Source organism: Lepidochelys olivacea (genome assembly GCF_965140295.1).
Source record: "Lepidochelys olivacea isolate rLepOli2 genome assembly, chromosome: 6".
Classification (NCBI taxonomy): domain Eukaryota; kingdom Metazoa; phylum Chordata; order Testudines; family Cheloniidae; genus Lepidochelys; species Lepidochelys olivacea.
The window spans coordinates 81651128-81678002 of NC_140416.1; the positions used below are offsets into that span (position 1 = coordinate 81651128).

The 26875-nt window shown below is 44.6% G+C and overlaps 1 protein-coding gene across 4 annotated transcripts in view; it reads right to left on the minus strand.

Annotated features, from left to right (window-relative positions):
• Positions 1 to 18955, minus strand: part of EGLN3 (egl-9 family hypoxia inducible factor 3) — a 39000-nt gene extending 20045 nt beyond the window's left edge. For 2 of the 4 annotated variants that reach the window (XM_084631471.1, XM_084631470.1), the window contains exon 1: positions 18266 to 18955. In XM_084631471.1, coding sequence (XP_084487597.1) covers positions 18266 to 18850 — 585 coding nt within the window. In that variant the 5' untranslated portion in view covers positions 18851 to 18955. Of the gene's footprint in view, positions 1 to 16136; positions 16802 to 18265 lie in introns of those variants that run through there. The other 2 variants (XM_084631473.1, XM_084631472.1) reach the window with 2 other exon arrangements.
• Between the last annotated feature and the right edge of the window lie 7920 nt (positions 18956 to 26875).

The following is a 26875-nucleotide window of genomic DNA, read 5'->3' on the forward strand; positions in this document are numbered from 1 at the left end:
CATGACTACTATTCCACCAGGTCTCTGTTATACCTATAATATCTGGTTTCACTTCCTGCACCAGTAACTCTAGTTCCTCCATTTTGTTACCTAGGCTCCTTGCATTAGTGTACAAACATCTTAATTTTTGCTGTTTGGCCTCACTCACATTCTGTACCCTATTAGGCACGGTTATTTTACTACCAGTATAACCTATTAGACTTGTATCTACACTACCCTTCCTCCTACCTACAGCTGTATCCACTCTTACTTCATTTTCTTTCCACTCTATGCTAAATTCTGGCGTGGAGATTACCTGGACATCTCCCAACCATCTCCCCCAAATTCCTAGTTTAAAGCTCTCTTAATCAGTTGTGCCAGCCTCCATCCTAGAAGTCTATTTCCTTCCCTACTCAGATGAAGTCCATCCCGAGAGAACTGTCCTCTATCCATGAATGCCTCCCAATGGCCATACATCCCAAAGCCCTCCTTATAGCACCACTGCCTAAGCCATCTATTGATAGTCATAATCTTGTCACACCTTTGTTGCCCTTCTCTAGGAACAGGCAGAATCCCACTAAAGATCACCTGAGCCTCAATTTCCTTAAGCGTCCTCCCCAGCCTAGCATAGTCTCCCTTAATACTTTCCAGCGAGAATCTAGCCGTATCATTTGTTCCCACATGAAGGATAATTAGGGGATTCTTTCCCGCTCCCTTTAGAATCCTTTTCAACCTCAGGTCTACATCCTGTATCTTAGCACCTGGAAGACAGCACACCCTCCTATTTTCTGGATCAGCTCTGGTTACAGGCCTATCTATTCTTCTCAGTAAAGAGTCCCCAATCACATAGACCTGCCTTTTCCTAGTGACGGTGCTATTCTCCAGTCTATCCCCTGTTCCCTCTGGCTGCAAGTTTTTTCCATTCCCATTCTCCCTTATAATCCTTTTTAACCCATCCTGTATCCTCCTGGGGCTCATATTTGGTGTAATCTCCATTAACTCTTCCCCTTTTCCTATAGGGCTAACCGCTCTTCTCTTCTTCCTTGCCCTGTCACCTTCAGTGAGTGTGGAATGGAGTTTGTTCGTAACTCTGAACAAAACATTATGGTTGATCTTACAACTGAACATTGACTTAATATAGCTTTGAAACTTTACTATGCAGAAGAAAAATGCTGCTTTCCCTTAATTGTGTTAACACAGTTAAATGTAAAGTACTAAGTACTGTACTGTATTTGCATTTTTGTTTTGGTCTCTGCTGCTGCCTGATTGTATACTTCCAGTTCCAAATAAGGTGTGTGGTTGACTGGTCAGTTCGTAACTCTGAGGTTCTACTGTACCGGCATAACTGCATCCATACTAGGATTAGACTAGACAACAACAAAAACCCCACAGAACAAACCTTCACCACCCCGCAATGAACACTTCTCTACACATTTTTTATACCAGTACTGGGACTTAAAAAATAATCCAGTGCAAAACAAATAAACCCTCAGCATGCAGCACTATATTCATTATACTTTTGCATTTTGTATCTGGAGATCAACATGATTCATAAAGGCAGTTAACCCATTATCTTCATTTTACAGGTGCGGAAACCAGGGCCCAGAGAAGTTAAGCAGCTGCCCAAATTCACACTGCAAGCCAGTTTCAGAGTCCAGAATTGAACATAAGTTGCCCAATTCCCATATGACAGCAAGGACTGCTACTCCATGAATTCTGGCTGCATATCCACACTAGAAAACAAAAGCCTTGATAATTTTCTAGGTGGGACAGCAGCAGGGTAAATACCAATGTGGCACGACACTCATGCTAGCCAACTGTTTCTGCTCCATTGTACTATCTTCTGGATGCTTACACAGTGCTTCCAAATACACCTTGCTGTAACTATGGTTGTCGGAGATTTCCAGAGAGCAAATTTCAGTGGGGCTCTGTACAGGTTCAGGAATCTACCAGGCAGAGTAACCTGCAGGATCAAGGCTTCAATGGGACTTAATTTTAAGTACACAAGCATGTTTGCAGGTTCAAAGCTTAAGGGTATGTCTAGCATTTTGGAGGCTGCGGGAGCAAGCCTCCCAGCCCAGGGCAAGAAATTCAAGCTAGTGGGGCTCATGCCAGCATTCTAAAAATAGCTGTAGACAGTAGTCAGCCCACCTCCCTCCTCGGGCTTCAGAGCCCGGGCTCTGTCTCAAGATACAACTTCAAAGCACAATCTACACTGCTCTTTTTAGAGGGCTAGCATGAGCTCCACTAGCCCAAGTATTAGAATATAAATAATAATCATTTTTATACAGGGAAAGCAATGAAACAGATGAACAACCATAGGTCAGCAAATACACAAAACAAATGTTTCTCTAATCCAGGGGTTCTCAAACTGGGGGTCGTGACCCCTCACGGGATCACAAGGTGGTTACATGGGGGTTGAGAGCTGACAGCCCCATGAGGCTGACAGCCCCGAGCCCCCATTAAATTAATACTGCCCCCCCCCCCGTTCTTAAATTAAAAGGGTGGGGGAAGTCACACTCAGAGGCCTGCTGTGTGACAGGGATCACCAATACAAAAAGTTTGAAAACCACTGCTCTAATCCTTTACAGTCATGCTAGTTATTGTGTTAAATTAGTAGATTTTTAAAAATCAGTAGTGTGACCTAAGTCGACACTGTCTGTTTAAATCAGGAGCCTAAATATGATTTTAGATGTTTAATGTTGAAATGTGCAAACTTGACATTCATATACCCGGCCAGCAGGACTGGTATTGCTAATTCTCTTCCTCCTCCTCCTGTGAAAATGCAGTCTGTAAAATATTTAACAATTCAGTGACCTTTCCTGTTGGCCTGGTTCAGCAGCCATGTACATGCTTCACAGGCAGGGGAAGACAGATGAAAAGCTAATCCATTAAGGAAAGGGAAATATTGGTGAATACTGGAAAGAACAGAGTTCAGTATAGCCTAGGGGAGCCTGTTCTATTTATATCCACCAGCTGGCAGAAAGTGAATTACATACCTTAGCGTGAGGACACTCTATAGCACTCCAGCCACTGCCCCCTCTTCCTTCAAATCCTTTCTCAAAACTCACTTCTACTAGGATGCCTACAATAAATTAGACACCACCAGCCAGGTTAAGCAGCTCTTGATATTTGTTTTATTAATGTAAATCAAAATGTGTGTGTACGTGTATATATACATTTTCTGATTGTTCCCTCACCTCTATGAGCTGCTTGTTTTCTTGGCTCCTGTCCTGCAATGTGCTCTGCTTGGGCAGACCCCTGCTCCCATGTGAAGTCAACGGGGCTATACGTCGGTGCAAGGATCTACCTGCCTGGAGCTCATTGGATGATCAGGGCCTTAGATTGTAAACTATTCAGATGAGGGACTGTCTTCCTCTGTGTTTGGACAGCACCTAGCACACTGTGGGCACTACTGGAATAAATGCTATTACTAATTTTAATGTGAGACGAGCTTGCTACAAGACACTGTCAAGTACACATCCTGATGCAAAGACAGTGAGAGAATATTATTTGGATTGCAGTAGCACCCAAAAGAAATTAGGGCCCACTGTACATACCAAAATCTATCCACCCACCCTCTCAGATGGTCCCTGCTTAAAACCTAAGCAGGACAAGTGGTGGATACAAACACGTTGGGGGGAGCGCAGGGGAAACAGTGCAAGATTTTCCTCATAACTTATTTAAGGCCCCCAATCCAGCAAACCATCCCTATTCAGCAAGGTACTTAAGCACATAGAATATTAGAGTTGGAAGAGACCTGAGGAGGTCATCTAGTCCAATCCCCTGCTCAAAGCAGGACCAACACCAACTAAATCATCCCAGCCAGGGCTTTGTCAAGCCGAGCCTTAAAAACCTCTAAGGATGGAGGTTCCACCACCTCCCTAGGTAACCCGTTCCAGTGCTTCACCACCCTCCAAGTGAAATAGTGTTTCCTAATATCCAACCTAGACCTCCCCCACTGCAACTTGAGACCATTGCTCCTTGTTCTGTCATCTGCCACCACTGAGACCAGCCTAGTTCCATCCTCTTTGGAACCCCCCTTCAGGTAATTGAAGGCTATCAAATCCCCTCTCACTCTTTTCTTCTGCAGACTAAATAACCCCAGTTCCCTCAGCCTCTCCTTGTAAGTCATGTGCCCCAGCCCTGTAATCATTTTCATTACCCTCCACTGGACTCTCTCCAATTTGTCCACATCCCTTCAGTAGTGGAGGGACCAAAAATGGACGTAATACTCCAGGTGTGGCCTCACCAGTGCCGAATAGAGAGGAATAATCACTTCCCTCAATCTGCTGGCAGTGCTCCTACTATACAGCCCAATATGCCGTTGGCCTTCTCGGCAACAAGGGCACACTGCTGACTCATATCCAGCTTCTCATCCACTGTAATCCCCAGGTGCTTTTCTGCAGAACTGCTGCTTAGCCAGTTGGTCCCCAACCTGTAGTGGTGCATAGGATTCCTTCCTTCCTAAGTCCACATGCTTCAGTCCCATTGATTTTACAAAGAGAGAGTGACTCTTTGAGCATATGCTTAAGTGCTTTGCTGAATTAGGGCTGAACCTTTTAAAAATATTTCTTTTATTGATTTTTTTTTCAGAAACATTCAAATCCAAACAAAACCAATCCAGTGCAATAAGTAAGATTTTTAAATTGATACAATAATCATTATTGACTCCAGGACAGAGGAATGAAAACACACACTGTTTTTAAAACAAAATACAGAAAAGGGCTAATATGTGACCCTCAAATCAGTATAAGTTATAAATGTAATTTAGGTATTAATCATTTTGGTACTAAGAAGCATGCAATACCTATTTCTTTGTGTTCACTGTAAGATTTAATTAAACTCCTAATTCAAGCATGCAGAGTTTTGTATCAGAGCAGATCTTTATTTTCAGAACTGTGGCAAGGTCTTTGCATATATTACGCCAGTAATTTGTGCCAAGTAAAAGTTAAGGAGGACAGCGTAGTTAGCCGCTGATTTGGTGACATCTTTAGCATTCACAATGCTTAACATTTACCTGCTTTATGGGGACATTTTGGTGTCCAGTATAATTTACTTCAGATTTTGGTTTTGAATCATCATAGTGACAAAACTGCTTGCATTAATTAGCTTCTAATAATTGTTTTGCCTGGCATCATTAAATTTCTTTGTTTAATAATCTTTAAGAATACAGTGAAAACTATTACAAAGAAAAGCCCCTCTCTCACACACACAGAGTGCGGGGACGGAGGCAGGGAGGGAGGAGAAATGGGGCTTAGGGCTCTGCCAAATTGCTTGAGGGAACAGAGTCAGAGATGGTTTGGCGACAAAATGCCATGGCCGTGAATCATTTAGACAGAAGGATGTAGTCTACTTTGCATGAGCTGCCTTCATCTTTTCCCTTCCTTCATTGTTTCTCTGTCTAACAGAAAGGATGAGCTACTTCTGGCCTACTCCCTTCCACATTCATCTAAAAGTCACATAGCAATGTTATGCGTAAACCAAAACCATTTCCAAGGTATCATACAACAACATATCTTGTAGTAACAGAGCAATTATTCACCCTCAGACCTGCTAAGGCATGCGTTTGCAATGAGCCATCCACCACCTAGAGCGCACGTACTGAAAGCAGTTTCAATACTTTTCTAAAAACAAGGCTCCTCTTTTAATCCATTAAAACCTTTTCACTGAAGCTTAGAGAGAGTCTTGTCTTGTTAATGACTTGCTAACATTGCTGTTTTAGTCTTACACTTGATCACAGAAGGATTATGGCCATGCTAAATACAAGCCAGGTCTGTGACACTCACTCTTGTTGGTATACATACCCTTCTCTCCAGGAATCTAAAGCTGGAGACTGTTACTTGCACAGGTTCCCTTACTGAGTTCCCTTGCTACTTGGAAACCTTACTGAATTGCTTATTCTCACAGGCTGCCTATTGTAATGTTAAAAGAAAAGGAGGACTTGTGGCACCTTAGAGACTAACCAATTTATTTGAGCATAAGCTTTTGTGAGCTACAGCTCACTTCATCGAATGAAGTGAGCTGTAGCTCCCGAAAGCTTATGCTCAAATAAATTGGTTAGTCTCTAAGGTGCCACAAGTCCTCCTTTTCTTTTTGCGGATACAGACTAACACGGCTGCTACTCTGAAACCTATTGTAATATTAGTGTCACAGCAGACCAGGCAGCATTCAACTGGCAATTTGCCACTGCCTATTATGGTGTGGGGTAGGGAAACTCAATCAAGTCAAAAAGCATGGACACACACTTTAAAAAAAAAATTGTGTCTACTGTCTGTTGTTCATAAGACCCCTATCAAAGTGTGTAACAAATCGGTGCCTACCAATTATGTCCTTATCAGCTTAGCAACACTGACTTAATATAATCACCACTGTATTCATGTTTGGGTTGTGTGGTGTTCTCCTTCCTCCCTCCTACCCCGCACCCATTTTGAAGGGGAATTTATTTCACAGCAAAGCGAGGAATGACTATGGCTAGAATTTGTTGGTGTGCTCAGGCATTATGAAGACTCCTCACAAAGGCCCTCTCTTGCTGGGTAAAAAGTGTTTTCTTAAATTGTGTTAACTCAATCAAGTTAGCTTAACACGGTTGAGAAGTGAGGTTGCAGGCCAGCACGTCTGAAGCCATGTTCAGCTGGCCATCTTGTGTTCTAAGGGGGAATGTAGGCTACAGCACAGCCAGCTAACACAGCCTCAAGTTATAACTGGCATCCTAACAGAGCTTTTCAGTCATGTTAGCTAGCTCAGTTAAGTTAACACAACTGGAAAAAAAAGGGGGGGCGGGGAGAGGAGGTGATCATTTTTGCCCATCAGGATTTCTCCATTGCTCTGCCAGAGCCCTGACCTGCAACACCCCTGCTCTGGCTGCTCAGCAGAGGGATGTCTACACTACAGAACCTATACTTGCATAGTCATGTTTGCCAGCATAGACTCCCCCCCCCCCCCCCCCGAGCACAGACACAGCCTATACTGACAGGAGTTTTTTTCTGTCAGTGTAGGAACACCAGCTTCCTGAAAAGGACATTAGCTATGTTGACAGAAGCACTCTTTCAGCAGTATAGTTGCGCCTACTCTGGGGGTTGTGTCAGAATAGCTGTTGGTCAGGGGGATTATTTTTCATACCCCTGACTGACACAGTTATACCAACATATTCTTTAAGTGTAGACCAAGCCAGAGACTGGTAATCATGTCTAGCTATACCAGGATAAGGGCTCAATCCTGCACCTGGATTCATGAGAGCGACCCTTAGCATCAATGGGGTTCTGAACAGGCACACAGGTCCACCCAGGAGGAACGGATTGCAAGATCAGGGCCTTAACCTCTGCCAGAATTTAGGACCAAATCCCCATCATTATTTTCACTTGTGGATGATGTAAAATTTGAACCCTTACGACCAGCTGTGATAACGTCATGGATAAACCTTCTACACCAGCAAACCACCACGTATATGAATTTGGAAGGGGTTGGGGAGGGGAAAAGGACATTTACTAAAGGAGTTGATTCCATAAGGTAATAAAGACACCAAAGTAAATTGTTAACTTAATTAGATACAAGGAACTCCGTATGCCAGCAAACAGGTTTACCTTGCAGTATATGTGCTCTCCTACCTCAGTGTAATGAGCATCCATGCATTTTCATTTCATTGCAGCTGAATGCTAAGGAGATTCATATGAGAGAGTTATTAAACACACTGCATACAAATGATAACAGCTAAGGGAAAATTATCTCATTGCATGGAGAAATGCATAGGTGTGGAATGGTCTGGGGTCAGGAAAGTCCACAAGGTGAATCTTGCAGAGTTTCCAGAAAATTGTGGATGTATCTGGGGATGCAGAAGGGGTGGGACATGCTGCCATGCAGTCCCACAGACCCTGTAAATCCACAGGAAAGAGTACTCTCACTCCCGTAACAGTTCAGGCCCACAGCTCTGGTTCCACAGGAGCTATGCTGCCAGTTAGCAAGCTATATGCACCTTCACAAAAAGCAACTCTCATGGAGTTTCAGGCATGAATACTTTGGGCTTGTTTATGGTGGGGAATTTTCCCTGGTGTAGTTATATCCCAGCATAGCAATATCAGTGCAGGCCTCCACTGCACCACTATATAGGGCGGCTTGTACTGATGCAACTAATCCTAGTTTGAAACATGGCAATGGAAAAAATCAGAAAGTGGCCCAGTGGCCCATGACTGGATTCCAGAAGTCTCACCATCTGCTATCAATGAAAAGTGAGTAATAATACGGCTTTTCAAAAACTGTTGAATCCCAGGCTACAGTGGGATAAACTAAACTAATCCTTAAATTGTATTTCCTCTGGCCCTGATTCTGCCACCTCGAATGCATGTGCAGTCCCACTGAGTTCCCTTCAGGATATATTGACAACTCTGTTCTTTACAGTATTCAAATGTTCCCCAATATTTCCCATTCCTGAATGGATTAGCTGGTCATCAGTCTTCCTGTCTGTATTAGGACAGTAAAGCATATGGATGGTCTCTGACAAAGGCCACAGGAAAGGTCACTGAGTGGTGAAGTGTTTCACAAACTTCCTTTTCACAGGAAAAGGTGAACTGGCAATAGCAATCCTGCTGACGAAGAGTCTGACTCAAAGCCACCTGAACATAACAGTGGAAAGACTCCTGACTTGGATCAGGCTGCAGGTGCATTACATTTAGCATCTGATAGTGGTGATACGTATGCCAAATTTTCACTCTGGGGCTTTTAGACACTGAGGGTATGTCTACACAGCAGATGCTAGTGTCAGCTGTGTATCGGGTGACCAGACAGCAAGTGTGACAAAATAGGGGCGGGGGTAGGGAGGTAATAGGAGCCTATATAAGAAAAAGACCCCAAAAATCAGGACTGTCCTTATAAAATCGGGACATCTGGTCACCCTAGCTGTGTAGTCACGGCTCCAGCATTGGGAGAGAGCTCTCCCAGCACTGTAAAACACACCCCACCTCCGCAAGAGGAATAGCTATCAGCGCTGGAAGCATGGCTCCTAGTGCTCTAGCACTGTCTACACCCCCATTTTACAGCACTGAAACTTGCATTGCTCAGGGGGGTGTAGACAAGTCCAAAGATCCACTATTTAGATGCCTAAATGCAGATTTAAAGGACATTCAAAGGACTAGAAGTTGTAAAGTTACTCAAATGAATAACTGTCTGTAGGATCAGACCCTCTCTCTGTAACATCAAAGTCCTGCTAGGTGGAGCAGGAATTTGAGGGCTTGGCTACACTTACATTTTATAGCGCTCTAACTTGCTGGCTCAGGGGTGTGAAAAATCACCCCTCTCCCCGCCCCAAGCACAGCAAGTCAGAGCACTTTAAAGAGGCAGTGTAAACAAGCTCCCAGCGCTTGGAGCTAATCCCCTCCTGGAGGTGGATTGCCAGGAGGGCTGGGGGAGCTCTCTCCCAGCGCTCACGCACGACCACACTCGCACTTCAAAGCGCTGCTGCGGGAGCGCTCCCACGACGGCGCTTTGAAGTTTCCAGTGTAACCATGCCCTGAGATTCTGTTTGCGTTCTCATTTCAATAAAGAAGTGTTTTAAAAAAAAAAAAAGTCACTGAGCAGAATGAGTCAGAACAAAATTAAGAGTAGATATAAACTTTGGTATCTTGTTTTAATGCTTGATTGTCAAGAAAAATATCCCTATTCCTGTGTATAATTAACCTGGCTAACTAATCTTGCTTGACAAACATAGATATAGAAATCAGTCCTGACAGTGATCCAAGGCAACTGCTCTAGGATCTCTGCCAAAGCTGAATTCCTCAGTCTGATATCATAAAATGACTTGTCTGTTGTATTTACAGTTCCGATGGCTCTGGACTCTGCTGAGCACTGGACATTCTGGCACTCATCCACAAGAACAGATTTGAACCTGACCATTATGCCAAAACATGTGCATTTGATTAGAAGAAAAATTATGCATGGTTCTTCTGGATGGCAGTATTCATCAGACTTTCCATTGTAAGCTAATTGCAAGGCATGCTGCTGTGCAAGTATCATAAAAATCCTTTGTAACATAACAAACTATTATATTTCTACATCCTGTGTTCCTCTGCAATTTGATCATCAACCTGTTACACTGCTCCTTAGGTTTGTACCCAGAACCAGAATCTAAGGGGTTTCACTTTGGATTTTAATGTTAAACAAGAAAAATCGCTGGGAGGTTTGTTTTTTTAATATATTAAAAACACACACAAAAATTATATTTCCTCCCCCCAGAATTACAAGACTATTGATGAAAATCCTCAACCTGAGCTTCTGAAGATTCATGCATTCCTTAAATCCCTGTGATGAGCAAGGGGTGGGTGGGGGAGGGGAGTGGAGCAGGCATCTCAGCAAGGAATCATTACATTGGAGGCCATGATTCAGAAGCCACCTTAGGACTCTCGGGCCTCTGCCAAGCGGGGAGCTCTGAACGCGATCCTCCCAGATTTGGGGCCAGCACCTGCTAGTTGTGGCCACACCACCCAATCTTGGAGAGTAAATAAATACTTTCCCATCTATAGGGCAAAGGCAGCATGGGCTCATGTAGGGTGGTGCTGGAGAGGATGAAGGTGCCTACTTGGACTGACTGAAGTTTTTTTAGTCATTACCTTGAACGATGACATGGATGGAGAGGGTTGGAAGGGGTGGGAGGAGAGACTACTCAGACAAAAAATGCTAGTGATTGTCTCCTCTCTGCTATACACATTCCAGTGACTGTCACCCTTTATACAGAATATGACCCAATTCTTAGAAGAGCTCAGCCCTCATTAAGACACCTAAATGAACCACCCAGATTTTCAAAAGAGGTTTCCATGCACTTTCATTTATCCAGGGTCCTGTCTGGAAGTGGTTAGGTTCTGAGCTCTCTGTATAAAACAATGTCATTGCGTTTCTTAAATACAATTGAGTTCTTGTGATTATTACTGGTTGCAAAATTTCCTATACTCAGTGGAACTCACTTGCCTCTGTGAGGTCAGGCCTCCAGAGACCGTCACAGCCTCCAACGTTCACACCAAGTAGTGGCGGAATCTCTGATAAAATGAGCAAGTGGGCTATGAAAACTTCCACCATAATTGCATGAGTGCTAGGTGCCTGCAACCCCTGCTCCGTTGAGGTGTATGCAATCTTCTGACCGAGTGCCAGAAACTGACCGAGGAGTGGTCCTGGCCAGATCAGCCAAGTGATGGTCTGAGTCAGTGCCTTCCTTGGAGAGTCATTGCTGGTGGGACTCTTATGGGGCCACAGCTGTACTTTAAAGCTGCCATTTCCTGGCAAAACCAGAGGGCAAGGGTGGAATCACCACCATGCTCTTCACCAACAGATGAACCACCCCTCTCAAAGAGCATAGCTGCCTTTACAGCTCAGGGAATGCAGGTTGCATCTCTCTATACTAGCACTGGGTGGCGAATGGAGCTCGGGAGTACACATAAAGGAATGTTCGAACAGCACACCTGCTCATCGTGAAAGGATACGCCAAACAGATCTATTACTTTACAGTTTTAAAATGCTCCCTGTACAAAACAGAAACAAAAAAAGCAACGGCAGTAATACATCTTTCCATCCATAGATCTCAATGGCCTTCGCAAAGTAAAGTAAATCTCTCTATCCCCATTTTAAAGATGAGGAAATGGAGGCACAAGTGACATCTAATGCTATGAAGACTACACTGGCATAGCAATGTCATTCTAGCTATGCTGGTGTAACCTCAGAAAAAAGATACAGTCTAGTCTACACCAATGGAAGAGGTTTTTCCCGTCAGCGTAGGAGAACACACCTTCCTGAACTATGGTTGCTACACTGACCAATACATTCTTCCATCAACAACCCCCAGTGTAGACGCAGTTATACGTCAGTATAGCTATGTCGGTCAGGGTTGTGGATATTTCACACCCCTACCTCACAAAGGTCTGTCGACCTAACTTTTAGGCATAGACCAGGCTTAAGGTAAGTGAATTTAGAGCCTGTAAAATGTGCAAGGCTGACAGATTTATCCAGTGAACAAACAGCAAAGGGAGGAGCAATATACCTGGCTGAAATATTTTTCCAGTGGAAAAAAGTTCTCTCTTGGAAATTGCCAATTCAATGGAATAGGAAGGGGTCACAGGAATGCGTTGAATCCATGAAAGCTTTTGATGGAAAGCAGACAGGGATCAGCCTGGCCAGCCTACCTGCCTTCCCAGGCTCCCCAGCACTTGGTTGGTTGCCAGGGTGGTTGGGTTCCCAAGCTCCACCACTCCCAGCTCCTCAGCAGCTCAGCTGGCAGGGTGCTTGGCCTCTGAGGGCTTCTCAGGAGCCTGATGAGCTCAGACTGGTAAATTTTCAGAAGTGTACATTTTGGTTCTTCCAAAAATGGGATTTTCTGAAAACATCCCTCCTGCAGAAAATTTTGCATTTTTTTTTCAGAAATGAAAATTTTTCCATGGGACAAAAATTCCAGTTCCTGCACAGTACTACATAACAATATAATTTCCCCCAGGGCTTGAACTGTGGGGTGCATGGCAGGATAGTGCACCAACACCTCTTCTCACCAGCAATCTTGTGCTCCAGATTCTCAGCTTTATTTAGTTCGTTAAAACTACGGCCATGTCTGGACTACAGTGGGATAGCTTTGGGGCCATCGCTATACTGGCATAACCCCAAAGCGTAGATGCAGACTACAACAATTGAATGGGTTTTTCCATTGCTGTAGGAACTCCACCTCCCTGAACAACAGTAGCTAGATCAATGGAAGATGCTTCCATTGAAATTGCTGAGTCGACACCCAAGTGTCACAGCTATTCTGACCTAAGTTTCAGGTGTAGACCAGGCCCTACAGGTATGTCTACACTACGCAGACTACACCAGAACAGCTATATCGGCATAGCCCTCTAGTGTAGACACAGCCTACGCTGAGGGCTTGTACTCGCTGGCAACGTTAAAGCACTTCCGCAGCTCTCCCAGCGCTCTAAAAAAACCACCTCCACGAGGGGCGTAGCTACCAGTGCTGGGGCACTGTCTACACTGGCGCTTTACAGCGCTAAAACTTGCTGCACTCAGGGGGGTGTTTTTTCACGGCTGTAAAGGGCTGTAAAGTGTCAGTGCAGACAAGCCTTAAAAGAACGGGTTGTTCCAAGTGTAAACCAAGACTGGCATAGCTAATTTCATTCAGAGAGGTGGCGTTCCTGAACTGATGGAAATTATATCAGCATAGGTGGTGTGAAAAATCTGCACCCCGAGAGACATAACTATGCCAACCCAATCCCTGATGTAGACAATGCTAGGTCACCCACCTCTTGGGGAAATGGCCTACCTATGCTGATGGGAGGGCCTACACTGAAGCACTATAGCATCTGTGCCGTTGAAGCAGTTTAAGTGTACACATACCCATAGCCTAAGCAATTCCATCAATTCCTTTCCATCAATACTCAAGGTTCATGTTTAATTGAATATGCTATAACTTTACTAAATGTAAAGTTTGAGTAGATTTCTAAATAATTATCAGTCTTGTGACACTTGTATTCATTTCCACAATCAGAATACTTATCACATAGCTAAAGTTTTACATGGGAGGGGGGGGAAACACACACACAAACACCACAAATTGTTCTGGATTGTTAAACACCTTCTAGAGTAACAGCCGTGTTAGTCTGTATTCGCAAAAAGAAAAGGAGTACTTGTGGCTCCTTAGAGACTAACCATGAGCAAGCTCATGCTCAAATAAATTGGTTAGTCTCTAAGGTGCCACAAGTACTCCTTTTCTTTTTGTAAACACCTTCTGTGACCCTCCCTTCCTCCCCTCCCCTTTCCACCCCCATGATCTAGCCCACTCCCACAAAATGCCAGTTTTCCTAAAAGAGTAATTATAACAACATGTCAAACTGAAAAATGCTGAGACTGTTGATTTAAAAAAAAAAAAGAAAAAAAAAACAACAAAAAAACCCCCACACATACACTCATGCCGAGGCTACTGAAGGTTTTCGAGTATCCAAAAACTCAAAGCATCTTTTAATAAAGGATGCAATATAGTATATAGCCAAAACATATCTAGATTTAAAATAATTGCAATTGTTGTCCAAGTTCACCAATCTCACAAGACAAAGCCAGATGGGCCTGATTTTGGATTGGAGGCTTCAAAGAAACAGGCATGTAGTGCAGGAAGCTGTGATAGTTATTATGGCAATTCAAAAGGGGAAAAAATCTTTCCCTCTGAATCAACAACTTTGTACGGTGCAAGCAGGCACTGTCTTACTGAAGCTGCCATCTTTCAGTGGAGATGTAGAACAATGGCTACCTGTGATCCTCAAAAATTCCACAGCACTTTTTTTGAGAATAGGGATGTTAGCCTGCATGTTCTTGTTAATTTCCTATTGAAATTCTCCCTGCATTTAAAATCAGATACCACATTCCTCCCTTTCAGTCCTGAATTGTTATGTAATTTTTCTATGCACAGTTTAAAGTCTGCCACCTTCTACCCAAAAATGTTCATGGTTGAAGAGATCTATGTATACAAATATTTTGTCATCTGTTTGTAAAGTGGTTGAGTTCTCTGTAGGATACTATATGAAAGTCAGTTATTACTCCTTATCCATAAAGAGTAATAACTACTATGATTCACAAACATTGAGGGCTGGCGGAATACCACAGATTGGTTATAAAAAAAATTCCACTACTCAAGGTGAGTCCCAGAAGAACTTGCCCTAACCCTACAAGTTACATCTAGTGAGGGTCTGTGTGTGCAATTATGTAAAAATTATGGTGATCCCCCTTCGTGTTTGGCTCTAGCTTTAGCACAAACTCCCCTTTCTTCCCCCTAGTGGCCAAATAATGCAGTGCCTCACTTTCAGCATTAGTGAGGCGAGCAGCGTCCTAAATTGCAGGCAATAGGCAAGGAAGTTTTCAACAATTAATAACTTTGTCCATTGTAATTCCATACAGGATCACTCTACCATAGTGAAACAGACTGAAGAGAAACCAAGTTAGCCCACTCTAAATGAACTAATGTTCAAACTCTACTGGGAATGGGGACTTGAAATGGCAGTTTATGCCTTCCTTTTCACAGAACTATACCTCCTTGCTCTTAACACTAAAGCACTAATAAATTGGTTAGTCTCTAAGATGCCACAAGTACTCCTTTTCTTAAAGCACTAGATCTCTCTTTTCAGGCTTCACACCTATAATGGCGATACTAATGGCTCAATCAATCACAATATCCCCTCTTTAGTTATGAAACAGTTGATACGTGACCACTGAATTGAAACTAGCTGGAGTGAAACATTTCATCCATCAGATAGTATTAAACAGCCAAATAAAATCAAACATATTTGAACAGCCGACGTGCACAAGGAAATGTAGATCACCCTCCCCACCTTCAGACAGGGAAAGCCATCTACCTCAAAACCCCTCTGAAAGTTAGAGACAAAAAGGGATGGGATAAAAAGAGCCCATGTTAGAGTACTCTAGTCTGTTGTGATCAATTAGTGGGTGCTTAGGTGCACTTCTGCCATCCCTTCCAGGTGTGTTTAGCACTATAAGAAAGGCACTGGTGGACAGGGTTGTAAGCAAACAAAGCTTCTCCTTTGGGTCAAATACCAGAAAACATTTTATGCTGGGACCCAGGCTCTGGTCTTCCCTCACTAGAAAATTAAATGATTGCTATGTAAATTTGTTTATTTACTCAGCTGTGGCCTCTACTGGTACACATGTGCATAAATTAGAGATTAAATGTATTACGTTTTATAATAACGAGCCGCCAAGCGCCTGCCTAGCGATGAACATTAATACTACAGTGACCAAGCAGACTCTCTTAGGCAAAGTAAAAGGAGAGTAATCTGACAAGATAGTCAATGTATGTCATGTACTTACAAACTTTCTTATTTAACATACATATTCATTCCTCCCCTTTACAATTGACAGGAACTGTTTATAAACAATTTCCTGTACTTTCAGATCTGGCAGCTAATGCACACACTGTGCTTCACAAGAAAAATCTACAGTGTGGTTTAAATTGGGGAGGAGGATGAAAAATCTGGGAGCAGTAATATCTACAGTTCATGAGTTTAGAAGTGTAAGGTGCTATTGCAGGGGGTTTATAACTCAGTGGTAAAACTAGAACACGGAAATACATTTAGGAAAAACCACAAAGCCAGAGTCTGTTACAAATCCAAATAGTGACTGAACCACTCTCTTACCTTGGACCTTTCCTTGACATAGTACTTGCCCAGTCTACTTCCACAATACATCACCAGCCTGTCTATCAACGACAAGAGAAAGTTGATGGCCTCACAGCCTTCCTCAGTGCCTCCGATCCACTTTATCTGGTCTCCTCTCAAATGCCTTTTGGAGATACCATTGTTGTGGCCGGCTAGTTGACCATCCTGCAGCTCCCCGTTACAGTGCATCTGTTTCACTCGCTCCAACAGACAGTCCCCTACCACCTCGCCCAGGAAATTGTCCAAATAGCAGAAGCCGATATCATGCAAACAGGGCACAATATAGTCGAGGGCTATTTTCTCTAGATCTAATCTCATTATAGGTCCCAGAGGCATCTTGACTAGGTCGTTTCCCCCCACCCCAGAGTTAAGTCAAATATGCACCAAAGCGGTGCTTAGTAGAGCTGGAGATGAACAATCGCTCTAGGAACTTGAGTCAACCAGCAGGTACAACTTTTTAATTTACGAAGCAAACGAGTGCAAGGTTAAGTACGAAGACAGCGTGGGAAAGTTTAGCTGCAGCAATGTCTCTCCTCAGTGGAGATTTCCAGTTCCACCCAGCCTTTGGGTTACCAGACTAGATAATTAAATGCACGCTGAGTGCACTTACTACCCCGAACTGACTCCCCCACCTCCCGCCTACCAGCCGCACCTTTGCTGACAGATAAGTGCTTAACCAGAAGGCTGCTGATTCTGGAGTTCTTTTTTATCTGGTTGTATGTGATCCACGTGTGTGAACTCCCCCTTTTTTGGAGCTCATGAGTCCTGCAAAGTGCAAACTCCTTTCGATTTATTTACCAAAGCAGCAGATGGCCCCTTTCTGATTAATACGTCTGCTACGTGCAGAATGTGTTCTTACTCAGCAGCGATCAGCACGTGGGTGGAGCCCCCCCCCCCCCTCCAACCCGATTCAGCACTTACCTAGCCAATCAGTGGGTCGAGTGGGCGTGGCCTCCGTCAGAACCCCCAACGCGTTACACCGAGTTCAGCCCTTCAAAGGCTTCACCGTTGGAATCGCATGAGGGGGGCGGGGGGATTGCCATGAGTCTAAAGGAGGTGTGTCTTGTGGTTTAGCAGGCTCCACCCACCCATCCCGGGGGCGTGGTCTCCGCCATTGAGGAATTCTCCCTCAACATGTACACAGCTACTACAGTCACATACTACAAGGCAATGTAAACAAATGGTGCTGAAAGATTAAGTGCTAATCGAACTGCTCGTGGCAATTATCTTAACTCAATAACACGGGCTGGGGCAAGAGTTTGCCAGGGTCTATAATCTTTTTCCGGGAGGGGGGAGACGCCCCTCAACCCATACACCTTGACACACAAACTACCAGGAGGTGATTTAAAGTTAGTTTAAAAACAAACTTGCCCCAAGTCTTATTCATCTGGAGACAGAATCCCCCATTCCCGAATCAGTTTTTAAAAGTATCTCCTTCTTGTGACAAACGCTCTTATATGGTTCAATGAGACGTTTAAAACTAAAGATCTCATTCATTTTTTGCTTTAAACTGTCCGTCATTTAAATTGTCCCCTGAAATAATAGCAATGCCAGTTTCAACATCAGAACAGCCTGGTACAATTTTGGGGGGTAGGAAAATTTAATGGAAGTTTTAAAAAAGTTTGTTTAAGAGCCTCGTCTGTACTTTCCCCAATTATTTACTGAAAACGCTTTAATGGTCTATTTTGTGTTGTGGCATGAAGTGCATGGGATTCTGTCAGTTTCTGGAAGTAACACTGCATGTGATCAATTCAATCTGATACGTACAGCTTCAATTTTCACTTTTAAGAAACAACCCAGCAATCTTGCAGCTACTGTAACCACTGCATTGTAAGATTTTCACATTCCCCTCCAGTTATCAAATATGATACCATGTTACTTGTAAAGCATTTAATCTCTACTCGTTTATAAAATGTATTCTAATGAAAAGTAATTAGTTTATGAGACGGTACAAATAAAGACTCGTTTAACAAAGTCCGCTAACACTCAGCGTGCCCAGGATTTGCTGAAAATCTGAATGTAAGATGTTGTGTGCATTTAACGCAGACTAGAAACTAGTGGGGGGTAGGGGTACCTTAAAACAAGTAATTGTCACTGCCGTTACTAACCTTATGTCTTCCTCTAATTTTGTAATTCCCAAGTTTCCCATCAGCGTACATGATGAGTTTATCCATTCTGGACAGAAGGTAGCCTATATTTTCACATCCTTGCTCATTGCCCTCCACCCACAATATCTTGTCCCCGCGAATAGCCTTAGTGCTGCCTGATTTCTGACTTGCCAGCTCTCCATCCTGGAATTTGTCGCTCAGGTGCAGAGCTTTGACTTCTTGCAAGACTTTGTCTCCAGTTTTGTGTCCCAGGAAATTGTCTACTATGCACAAGCCGTAGGAGTTCATGCAGGGCACGAGGTACTGTACCACTAGTCTCTGGCCACCTCTGTGTTCTTTAGCAGGAGCCCTCTTGCGAGGGGTCAGGTTCAGAGAGCGCGCTCTGGCGCTGGGCTCCCCCGCTTTCACTGGGCAAGCGCCTCCTCCTGTGCATCTCGACGGGTCCGCTCGCTGCGCCTCACTCCTGCCCTGGGCTTTCTCGCTGCTCTCGGGGTTATCCGCATGGATCAAACCCCTTTTCATGCTGGCTACCGATTCGCAACTGCTCTTGCCTATTGGCGGCTCGGCTCCCCAGCTCGTTGCCATTTGCACTGCGGTCCCCCGTCCCCATGCATTGCTCACACGCTGCTGCCAGCCCTTGAGCCGTGCGAGGGAATGGGAAGTGCCATGTTCCACCAACAGGATGCTACAGAGGACAAGCCGCCGGGCGAGAGCGTGCACACGTACCGGCGGGAGCGCGCAGGCTCACCCGCCTCCTCCTCCTCCTCCTCCCTGCCCTACAGCCGCCTCCATCCCGGGGGACAGCGGCTGGGAGCATGCCAGTTCCAGCGAAGCGCACGAAGGCCGAACGTGCAGAACGCGGCAGCCCCCGCCTGCAAGGTGCGTTTCCTCCCAGCTGAAAGACACCAGTGATCGCCCAGGGGACAAGCTGGGTGCGGTTCATTTTTGGCCCTAAGCTCCCAAATTAGACCATCAAAAACATTGGGGGGGGGGGGGCGGAGAACAATCCAGAGACCTCAATGCAGCTGTAAGTGGGAGGGCTGCACAAACCGGGATCCAGTTAGGGGAGCTTGCTGGGTCCCAGCAAAATGTTGGCCACAAAGCCCCAAAGTTGAGTATCTGAGAAAAGTCTAGCCTCTCCTGCACCAAAAAATGATAGAGTCTGGCACAGGACTGCTGCAACCCCCCCCCCCCCAAATCCACACCTGGCTCCAGAGGGATCCTGCCAATTGTTGCCACCACTGCCCAAATAGATAACAACTGTAGCTGCCTCAGGCGCCACCGAGAATATCCTGCTCCCATGCATGCTGGAACATGGCAGGTGCAAAACCCCAGATTCAACACCTAGATCCAGTCAGATCCTGGTAATTTTTGCCTCCAAATCCCTAAATTCCTCTTTCACTTAAAAGAATCTGATGCTGGTCCAACAGGAGTGGAAGAACCTGGATCATCCCAGTTTATAATCTACATAGAGAAAAAATGCAGCAGCTCCTATACATCAAAAATCCTAGACCTTGTTGCAAAATGGTCCAGCAGCACAAGAAAAATCTGTCTCCAGCATCTGGATTCTGCTAGGTCCAATTAGTTTTTATCTGAAACCCAAAGAATTCTGTCAGCTGTACAGAAAAGTGACCTGCTAAAATTCCACTGCAAAAATCCAGACCCCAAAGCATGCTGCATTCTATCTTATTTATTTTACAGGTAGCATTTGCAACAACAAATGCCATAGTTTAAGTTGTACACACATTTCCATTACAGCTAAGCTATAGGACCAAATGGTCCCTGATAGTAGGACATGTGTGCAGGGAGGATGTACATTTTCACCTGCCATTCAGGCCGTGTGCAGGGAATAATTCTAGCACCCCAAGGGATGCAAATTGCCCCAAAGGGGAATGGAGAGAAACTGGGACCATGGCCCTATTACCCGTCTGCACCAGCCCACACAACAAGCCCATTGAGGAGCAAGTTGTACCAACCCAAGGAATAATGTAGCATGTGTTTATTGCCCTGCAGAATGGGGAGCACCCAATGAAATTTTGCTTCCTGAAGCACCTTGCCTCACCAAGCACCTGCTGGAGATGCTTCACACAACTCCCTACCATGGCAAAATGCCACAGAATAGCCAATAATTATGTTACAAATGTAACAAAGTAAAGGTGTGTGAAGCTAGGCTTATTTATAAATGTCATCTCAACATCTGGATGTACAAAAAGCCTTATTCATAATTGTTGTGTTTCCTATGTTTGACAGATGACACCTTGTAAATAGAAAACTTGTCTTTCAATGATAGATGAACTGCCCCTGTGCCATCCTACACCTTCATTTTTGAAAGATTCTATTTAATTCTCAGTTAGAAGCCCTGAGGATATTATAAGCTTATTGCTTACATTTACATTTGCAGTAGTTTCTCTGTAATACATGCAGTAAAGTTTGTGTTGATAGCATGGTATTAATGGCTCTTGTTTGGGATGACTTGCATAACTCATTAGTACCGGTAAAGCCTTTACACTACATTATACATACCATCGTGTAGTTTTTAATGCCACATGTTTTACAGATGCACTATCTTAAAATAGGTTTCAGAGTAACAGCCATGTTAGTCCGTATTCGCAAAAAGAAAAGGAGTACTTGTGGCACCTTAGAGACTAACCAATTTATTTGAGCATAAGCTTTCGTGAGCTACAGCTCACTTCATCGGATGCATACTGTGGAAAGTGTAGAAGATCTTTTTATACACACAAAGCATGAAAAAATACCTCCCCCCACCCCACTCTCCTGCTGGTAATAGCTTATCTAAAGTGATCACTCTCCTTACAATGTGTATGATACTCAAGTTGGGCCATTTCCAGCACAAATCCAGGTTTTCTCACCCCCCCCCCCACACACACACACCAGCAGGAGAGTGGGTTTGTGTGTGGGGTGGGGTGAGAAAACCTGGATTTGTGCTGGAAATGGCCCAACTTGAGTATCATACACATTGTAAGGAGAGTGATCACTTTAGATAAGCTATTACCAGCAGGAGAGTGGGGTGGGGGGAGGTATTTTTTCATGCTTTGTGTGTATAAAAAGATCTTCTACACTTTCCACAGTATGCATCCAATGAAGTGAGCTGTAGCTCATGAAAGCTTATGCTCAAATAAATTGGTTAGTCTCTAAGGTGCCACAAGTACTCCTTTTCTTTTTATCTTAAAATAGGTTTCAGAGTGGTAGCCGTGTTAGTCTGTATCAGCAAAAAAAAACTAGGAGTACTTGTGGCACATTAGAGACTAACAAATTTATTTGGGCATAAGCTTTCGTGGGCTAAAACCCACTTCATCTGATGCATGCAGTGGAAAATACAGTAGGAAGATATATATACACAGAGAACATGAAAAAATGGGTGTTGCCATACCAACTGTAACGAGACCAATTAATTAAGGTGGGCTATTATCAGCAGGAGAAAAAAAACCTTTTGTAGTGATCATCAGGCTGGCCCATTTCAAACAGTTGACAAGAAGGTGTGAGTAACAGTAGGGGGAAAAATTAGCATGGGGAAATAGTTATTACTCTGCGTAATGACCCATCCACTCCCAGTCTTTATTCAAGCCTAAGTTAATGGTGTCTAGTTTGAAAATTAATTCCAATTCTGCAGTTTCTCATTGGAGTCTGTTTCTGAAGTTTTTTTGTTGGGGAATTGCGACTTTTAGGTCTGAAATTGAGTGTCCAGGGAGGTTGAAGTGTTCTCCGACTGGTTTTTGAATGTTATAATTCTTGATGTCTGATTTGTGTCCATTTATTCTTTTGCATAGAGATTGTCCAGTTTGGCCAATGTACATGGCAGAGGGGCATTGCTGGCACATGATGGCATATATAACATTGGTAGATGTGCAGGTGAACGAGCCTCTGATTGCATGGCTGATGTGATTAGGTCCTATGATGGTGTCCCTTGAACAGATATGTGGACAGAGTTGGCAATGGGCTTTGTTGCAAGGCTAGGTTCCTGGGTTACCGTTTTTGTTCTGTGGTTGCTGGTGAGTATTTGCTTCAGGTTGTCGCCTAGAGAATACATTGAAATACTGACTTTTTTTTTTTTTTCTGGTCCTAACAGAATCAACTGTTTTCCCCTCCTATCTTGCAAGTTTTCAGATCTTGCTTAGTAACCTGTGACTCATAAATCACTTTTTGATTAAGAAAGGGGATTCTTTTTAAACAGGCATCAACCCCCTCTCCCAAAATCATATTCCAGTGTTTCTAGAATTAAACACTAAATCCCAGTGATATAAGTACAGGTCTGCACAGAACACTGCTCTCTACTGAACCACAGATTCATAGGTCACCAATGAAGAGACAGAAACTGTAGCTAGTTTATATGCAACTGTCAGGGGTAGGTAGGGGAAGCTATCAGGGTATGAACAGAGTTTAGTAGAAGTAGTATTTTATTGTATCTTGTTTACACTTCAACAGTCTGCAGAGGATTTTTTTTTTTTTTAAATTGGATATGCCCTTTTTTTGGCCTTTTTAGGAGATATAAAGAAATCCTGAAAGCTTCATAACATATTTGCCTGCTTTTTAGCTTAGAAATAACAGTAGCATCAGATCTCTTTTTCCTTTTCTATTCTAGCGGGATCTCATGGGGCCCTCAGAGTCATATATCCGCAAACTTTGAAAAGTTTACACAGCCAAATAGCAAACCCACATGTTATCTAAAAGGTGACCTTTATTGATGGGATGAGGGTGTGGAATCTCTACCAAAGGCTTCTATCAGGGTGTGCTCTGCTCACCACTGGGTGGAGTCTCCTTCTGGCAATTAGCTTCACCTAGTTCAGCATCCCCTTTCTGGTCTTTCAACACACAGCTCTCCTCCCACTCACAAAGTCACAGTACAGCTGCTTTATGACTCAGCCCTCCAGCCAGATCAGTCATGTCCCCTGCAAGGGGAGTCTTTTCAAGACTCATGCCTGATGCCCTAGGTCCCTCCCTCAGGGCTTGTCTACACTACCGCACAGGGTCGATCTAAGTCTTCACTGCGGTAAGTCGATAGCTGACGCTCTCCCGTCGGCTCCACTTGCACTTCTCATTCTGGTGGAGTACCAGACTCGATGGGAGAGTGCTCAATATATTGCATCTATACTAGATGCGATAATTTGACCCCTGATGGATCGATCGCTGCCCACCGATCCAGCAGGTAGTGTAGACAAGCCCTCAGTCTTCCTATTCACTGCCCCTAGCAATACCACTCTACAGTGGATGGTAGGGGAATCCAAGATGGCCCTCTACTCTGGGTTCTGGTCCAGGGCCCTACAGCAAGCAGTTAAAGTGTATGGCTAGACCTACCTTACCACTCTCTTCCCCGGAATACTTCCTGCCAACCTTCCCAAAGCTTTTCACTTTCTAGCCTTCCTACTGAGATCCTTCTCCCTTAGGCCTGCTAGGTAAACGCTTTCTCAGAGGTTCCTCAGAGAGACAGACTGCACGGCAGGCTTCCTTCATGTAGCCTTACACTGTTGCTAGCCGCCTGGTTTTATGGAATCACTGCTTGTTCCCTCACAGGTGAGATACCTTCTAGTTAGTGCCCTCCACACAGCCTAAATCTCCCCTATTTGCAGCTTAATTGGCCAATTGCACCTTCCTGGCCTAATTCTACTCTCTCAGGGCCGTTTGGAGCACACCCCATCACAGCTTTCTTTCTCCAAAATTCAAGTTAGACACTGAAGTTGTACAAACTGTTCACACACAACACTCCCACGCCCCCAAAAAATTGACTATTCTTCTACTCTCAATTGCTCATCTTTTACTCTTTTGGCTCTTACAATGTCATCATTTCACTAGTTCTCCAGTCATGACCGATGTTTCAAGACAGTTTAGACCTGAATTTCTAATATTAAAACACAAACAAAACAACAACCAGGAAAAAAAAAAAAAAGAGAGAGAGAGAGAGAGACACACCCTTTTAGGCCTTCTTTATAAATCATAAAGAAGCAAAAGAAAAGTAAAGAGCACAAATCCAATAATTTTTTCCCCTTTGCAGATCACCTTTAAAGTTAAGCAACTGACTTGCACTTTTCCAGTTCTATTAGCTTGTCAAAGTAAGCAGCTTATTAGCTGCATTTTAATCATTCAAGGCTCCACTGTGAGGTTCTGAGTACATACTATTTTAGTATACTTTTAACTTGACTCTGGGAGTTCTCCTTCTATCCACTGAAACTGAAATTCCATTAGACTCCCAACTATGACTGTCCAGCTGAAACTCCAATCACAGTACAAGCTTTAAAAAGCCGTTCTACAGGTGATCTGCAAAGGATTTTATTAAAAACGGAGCTTATGCCCTTTCTTGCTTATTTATGAGGTATATAAAGGCCTGAAAAGTTTTTATTGAAAGAGAGAACTTTTTTGTGTGCACATCTGTTGGTCTTTTAATCTTAGAAATGTCAGAAATATGAACTCTGTCCTTACCTGGTTTTGCTGGAGAATGGCTTGACAGACTCCAAGTATGTGAATTTAGCTCTTAGGGTATGTCTACGCATAACGCTACATTGGCACAGCACTTCAGTGTAGACACAACCTATGCGGACGGGAGGGATTCTCCCATCTGCGTAGGTAATCCACCTCCCCAAGAGGCATTAGCTAGGTCAGTGTTTTTCAAACTGTGGGTTGTGACCCACTACTGGGTTGCCGTGCTCTGGTCAGCACCGCTAGTAGGCTAGTGCCTACCTTTTCCAACACTGCGCTGCGCCCCAGAAGCGGCAAGCAGCGGATCTGGCTTCTAGGCAGCGGGGGCCACGGTGCTTCGCATGCTGCCCCCGCTCCGAGCACCGGCTCCAGTTCCCAGCCAATGGGAACTGAGGGGGGTTTCGAAGTAGTAGCCATGTTAGTCTGTATCCGCAAAAAGAAAAAGAGTACTTGTAGCACCTTAGAAAATAACAGAACGCCACTAGCCATCACCTTCAGCCCCCAGCTAAAACCTCTCCAACGCATCATCAAGAATCTACAACCTATCCTGAAGGACAACCCATCACTCTCACAGATCTTGGGAGACAGGCCAGTCCTTGCTTACAGACAGCCCCCCAACCTGAAGCAAATACTCACCAGCAACCACACACCACACAACAGAACCACTAACCCAGGAACCTAGCCTTGCAATGAAGCCCGTTGCCAACTGTGTCCACATATCTATTCAGGGGACACCATCTTAGGGCCTAATCACATCAGCCACACTATCAGAGGCTCGTTCACCTGCACATCTACCAAGGTGATATATGCCATCATGTGCCAACAATGCCCCTCTGCCACGTACATTGGCCAAACTGGACAGTCTCTACATAAAAGAATAAATGGACACAAATCAGATGTCAAGAATTATAACATTCAAAAACCTGTCGGAGAACACTTCAATCTCTTTGATCACTCAATTACAGACCTAAAAGTGGCAATTCTTCAACAAAAAAACTTCAAAAACAGACTCCAAGGAGAGACTGCTGAATTGGAATTAATTTGCAAACTGAATACAATTAACTTAGGCTTGAATAGAGACTGGGAGTGGATGTGTCATTACACAAAGTAAAACTATTTCCCCATGTTTATTCCGCCCCCACAACTGTTCCTCACACATTCTTGTCAACTGCTGGAAATGGCCCACCTTGCTTATCACTACAAAAGGTGTCCCGCCCCGCCGGTAATAGCTCACCTTACCTGATCACTCCCCTTACAGTGTGTATGGTACCACCCATTGTTTCATGTTCTCTGTGTATACAAAATCTCCCCACTGTATTTTCCACTACATGCATCTGATGAAGTGAGCTGTAGCTCACGAAAGCTTATGCTCAAATAAATGTGTTAGTCTCTAAGGTGCCACAAATACTCCATTTCTTTCTGAGGGGGGTTGATGCTTGCGTGCCTTCGCCTAGGAGCCAGACATGCTGCTGGCTGCTTCCAGGGTGCAGTGCGGTCTGCGGTACCAGGACAGGCGGGAAGCCTGCCTTAGCACCCCCGCTGCGCTGCTGACCGGGAGCCGCCGGAGGTAAGTCTGCGCCTCAACCCCAAGCCCCAATTCCCTGCCCCAGCCCTGAGCCCCACCCTAAAACCTGGAATGCCTTCCTGCACCCCAAAGCCCTCATTCCCAGCCCCACCCCAGAGCCTGCACCCCCAGCCCAGAGCCCTGACCCCCTCCTGCATCCCAACCCCAGCTCTGAGCCCCACCCCAAACCTGGGGCCCCTCCTGCACTCCAAACCCCTTATCCCTGGCCCTACCCCAGAGCCTGCACCCGCAGCCCAGAGCCCTGGCTCCGTCCAGCACCCCAACCCCCTGCCCCAGACTAGAGCCCCCTCCCACACCTTGAACCCCTCATTCCCAGCCCCACCCTGCAGCCCTCACCCCTGCACCCCAACCCTCTGCCCCAGCCCTGAGCCCCTTCCACACCCCAAACCCCTCATCCCCAGCTCTGTTGGGTCATGGGCATCAAGAATTTTCTTCAACTGGGTCCTGGGAAAAAAAGTTTGAAGACCACTGAGCTAGGTCAGCGGAAGAATTCTTTTCACACCCCAGTGCAGGGGCAATGTGTGCGGGGTGGGAGGCATGCAGGGTGACACCCATGACCGACAAAAGTTTTGCTGACAAAGTGCTTGTGTACACAT